At 36.5% G+C, this 4986-nt stretch overlaps 1 protein-coding gene across 1 annotated transcript; it reads left to right on the top strand.

Annotated features, from left to right (window-relative positions):
* The first annotated feature begins 2636 nt into the window (after nt 1–2636).
* LOC110926108 (STOREKEEPER protein) lies at nt 2637–4215 on the top strand. Its single transcript, XM_022169851.2, has one exon. The coding sequence runs from the start codon at nt 2823–2825 to the stop codon at nt 4011–4013; it is 1191 nt and encodes a 396-aa protein (XP_022025543.1). The 5' UTR covers nt 2637–2822; the 3' UTR covers nt 4014–4215.
* Nucleotides 4216–4986: the final 771 nt, after the last annotated feature.

Below are 4986 nucleotides of genomic sequence, written 5' to 3'. Positions count from 1 at the left end.
ATAAGAATGCTTCCTTTTAGTTCATTTAATATTTGCATTTAATTTTAATATAAGGGTATATTGGTAAACTTACATAGATCATTAATTTGTATTCTTCCCCTTTAATATCTATCTAAATTAAAACTTGTAACTCCTTTTCAAAATATATATTTTTTTTCAAATTAAAAAACAACTTAATTTAAAGTGTAGAATAAATTATTGGTTGTGTAGGATAAATTACGGGTTGTGTAGGATATATTTAAAGGTGTGTAGGATAAATTTCGACTGTGTAGGATAAAATTCTATAATGTGTAGGGTATATGTAGGAAAATTTTGATATATGTAGGTTTTGTAGATTATATGTACAATAATTAATGATTAGTTGATTAATTAATTAAAGAGTGAAAAATTAATGAGATGAGTTATAAATGAAATAGTATTTTACAAATATGTCCTTTCTACTTTTTATTTTTTTAATATTCTTCTTCTCATTTGATCCTCCCTCTCTCTCTCTCTCTCTATATATATATATATATATATATATATATATATATATATATATATATATATATATATATATATATAATAGCTCAAACAAAATCTTTCTAATACCTTAGGCTGGACGGTATGGGCTTCGTCCCAGCCCCGTCCTACTTCGTCGCCGCCGTCTTCCCCATCCCCCCCCCACCCATGGCATCCTGAACGTCGGCCTGCAGACGTTGGAGACGGGCCTCCCCCCTCTCACACGCCTATATATACAATATATACATATACATTAGGCCCATCCCTCCATTTCCTTAGCTCCATCCTCTTTGCCCCATCCTCACACCCGATCTACGTGGTGCCTACGTGGCGGATCATCCTCTAAGAGAGGACCATCACTATACCGCATAGCCTTATACAAATTTGTGTCACGATCCAGATTAAATTATAATATCTTAAGTTGATTGGTTAGATTTTAATTTCTTATCAAACTTTTGTGTAGGAATCTTATGAAAGGGATTAATTTCATATCAAACTTTTGTGTAGGAACCTTATGAAGGGGAATAGCCTAAGCTTTCTTTAAACTCTATTAGGAAATTGTTGATTACATTTGAATTAGAATATACCTTGTTTTCTTTTGGGAGAAAACCTTAGACAATTTTATCTTTCATGATACATCATAGATGACTTATTGTTATAGATGACTTAATAAAATATTGAATGTATAAACCTAATCCCGTACCTGAATGAAATTTAGATTCTAACAGGGAAATTCATTTAGTTTGGAAAGAAAGTTTTATTAGTTAGTTAAATTACTTTTTTTAAGCACAGTGCATTAAGAAGCCACAAAACGATAGCCAACGTGAAGCTGGAGACAATATAACAGAAATGAGACAACAAGGAAGACAAAATACTGATTAATGGAGCTACCAAAAAAAGTACAGCTAAAATTTTAAACTTGACAACATGTCTCTAATCTAATCAGACCACTCAACGCCATTGAACTTGGTCCTGGATTTGATATATTCAAAGAAGACACGATAATATCATTTGTGGTCTTTATAACCAAATCCTCCGCATTGTTGAATATCATGTCATTTCTTCTTTTCCAAAGCCACCAAAGGGCTTTGTAGATAATGTCATTCAATATCTTTCTCTCGTAGACTATATCATGGCCCCCTGTTGTCGAAATTAACATATTAATGTTAGACAAACTTGTTAAGTCCCAATTCCCAGTCACACCAAAGATATTGCTTCCTCCAAGTCGCTTTAGCCACATGACAACTCAAGAACGCATGCATAAAATATCCAGGTTCAGTAAGACACACTATCTGCAGAAACTCAAAACCGAAGACACGCTTCTCGCAATCAAATTTCAAGGAACCAAGATGCAATTTTGAAGCAATTTCCAAACAAATCGATTCACTCTCTAGGAAATTTCATCAATTCATAAAAAATTACTTATTTAAGCACAATGCATTAACAAGCCACAAAACGACAGCCAACGTGAAGGTGGATACAACATAACAGATTCGAGACAACAAGGAAGACAAAATACCGATTAAATGGAGCTACCAAAAAAATTATGGCTAAAATTTTAAACATGACAACATGTCTCTAATCCAATCAGACCACTCAACGCCCCTAAACTTGGTCCTGCATTCGATCTATTCAAAGTGAGACACGATAATCTCATTTGTGGTCTTTATAGCCAAATCCTCCGCATTGTTGAATATCCTGTCATTTCTTCCTTTCCAAAGCCACAAAAGGGCTATGTAGATAATGTCATTCAATATCTTTCTCCCGTAGACTATACTACAACCCCCTGTTATCGAAATTAACAGATTAATGTTAGACAAACTTGTTAAGTCCCAATTCCCAGCCACACCAAAGATATTGCCTCCTCCAAAGTCGCTTTAGCCACATGACAACTCAAAAACACATGCACAAAATATCCAGGTTCAGTAAGACACTATCTACAGAAACTCAAGACCGAAGACACGCTTCTCGCAATCAAATTTCGAGGAACCAAGATGCAATTTTGAAGCAATTTCCAAACAAAGCAATTCACTCTCTAGGAAATTTCATCAATTCATAAAAATTAATCACATATCTTGTTAGTTCTAACCATATAAGCTAAAAACTTACAACAACTAATATAAAAACATGTTGTAACTTGTAACTAACAATATTATTAAGAGTGGTTTACCAAAGCTTGAAAGTGGAAACTATGAGCTTCCCCTCAAGCCCATAATCACACAACAAAACCCTAATTCCACATCTTCATCCTTCAAATTCTCACACCCTGCTTGTAATCCTTCATCCATCTTTCACCAATCAATCATATCATCAACCCATTCATGGCTACCAAACGCTACACTCCTCTAGACGACCCCCCATCCGCTTCATCCGACGATGATGATGAAACAGAAGACGAACAAGAAATCATCACACAAAATACAGTTCACCAATCATCATCATCATCATCTGAAGATGATGAAGAAGAAGAAGAAGACGAAGAGGAAGAAGAAACCCCAACACCCACAAAAAATCCCCAATTTCAAAACCCACAAATCAAAAACCCCCAATTTCAAAACCCTCCTTCAAACCCACCTCAATTATCATCTGAATCGGAATCGGAATCAGATTCCGACTCAAAGATTCCGATGGGTATTCCGAAAGCTTCGATCTTTGAATTCGATTACGATGTGAGATCGCCCACCGCTTCCGATTTTGCGATCAAACCCTCGAAAAAGATTGAATCTTTTGATGTTTTTGAGACGACTCCAACGTCAAAACGCCGTCGTTTAACCAACAATAATAACAATAAGAAGAAAATTAAGGTTTTGAATGGGGATGTTGATGAGGAAAAGAAAGCAGTGGTTAAGAGGGTGTGGACTGTTGAGGATGAACTTATGTTGTTGCAAGGGTTTATTGATTATCAGTCGAAAATCGGGTGCTCTCCGTTGTCGGATATGGATGGGTTTTATCAGTTTACGATGAGTTCGTTACCGGGGTATGCGACGAAGAGTCAGCTGTATGAGAAAGTTAGGAGGTTGAAGAAGAAGTTTCGGGTTAATTCGGAGAAGGTTAGTGGGAACGGTGAGGAAGCGGTGTTTATTAAGCCGCATGAGCGGACGTTGTTTGAGCTTTCGAATAAGATATGGGGGGTTGATGGGTGTGAGAATGTGGGTGGTAATGGTGGTGGGTCGACTGCGAAAGGGAAAGCTAGGGTTACGAAAGTTAAACCGAAAGTTGAACCGAAAGTTGCGGTGATTGAGAAGGAGGTAGATGATGAACAGGTGGTTAAAGTGGAGGATTTCGAGACGTTGTATCCGTTTTGGAATGCTGGACTGACGTCGGAAGTTTCGACTGCTTTGAAGTTTCCCGATGGTGTTGTGAAGTTGGTTAAGGAAAATTTGAGTTTGATCGGGGAAGCGAAAGCGAAAGAAATGAATGAGAAGTGGGAAGCGATTTTTGAAAATGAGGCGGTGTTGAGAAAGAGGAGAATCGCGCTGCTGAGTAACGTAAGTGATGTGGAAACAGCATAGGTAAATAATGCAAGTATGAAACTTATGCTATTTGTTGGTATTTAACGAGCGTTAAAGATGTTCAGTTTATGATACTATCTATGGTTCGTTGATCACCCGTGACAGCTTGTCAGTTTGTTTAACTATAATTGATCATTTGAGCCTAAAGTTACCGTACTTGTGTGTTAATTAATTAGCTTATCGCGCTCCATATCTTTTTGCATCTGTATGACATGTTTTGTTAACCGATCCTTTTAATGTTTTTGGACTGAGTAACATGTGATGGTTTAAGATGTCATGTTTGATACCGTCTGTCCATGTTTATCACCCGCAACATTATCTTTCAAGTGCAATCGATCATCTGTGCACCTAGAATTCTTTTTTTTTGCGCGGAAATGATATCTGATTTTTTGCTTAGTTTTTGTGTTTGGCATGTGATTTTCCGATCTTATTTTACTGGCGCCGACAGCAGGGTTGTATTGGTGTAAAAAAGATTCCAACTTTATGATAGTAATCAATTTTGCGTTGTATCGATCACCCATATCATTATTTTATAATTACTTTTAGGAACTACATTCTTGCCACTTTGCTTAATCGTGTCGTGTAGATTGCTGCCTGGAATCTGTAGCTGATTAGTTGCTTATCCCTCGTTAAGACATATGGTTTAATTATCTTTTCTAATATTTCTAGGCCAGAGAACTAGGTCAGATTATCGTTTAAGATGTTAAAATTATGTCTTTTCGGCTTCTCGATAATAAAAAAAGGTGGGGTGAAGCGGCCGTTATTGGAAACTAGAATGATGAATTAAAGTCCCCTTATGTGTTTGAAATTTTATCAGTAAGATGTCAATTAATACAGTATTCTGCATTAATTAGGCAAACATACACTACTGAGCGAAAAGTTAATGGGTACAAACAGTGTCGAAGCTTGAGATTTCCGATGGGGGGTCGAAAACGTATATACCCAAAAATTTCTATAGAACCAGGGGGTCGAA

Source organism: Helianthus annuus, chromosome 17 (genome assembly GCF_002127325.2).
Source record: "Helianthus annuus cultivar XRQ/B chromosome 17, HanXRQr2.0-SUNRISE, whole genome shotgun sequence".
In the NCBI taxonomy this organism is placed as follows: domain Eukaryota; kingdom Viridiplantae; phylum Streptophyta; class Magnoliopsida; order Asterales; family Asteraceae; genus Helianthus; species Helianthus annuus.
This window is presented reverse-complemented; position numbering and strand designations above follow the sequence as displayed.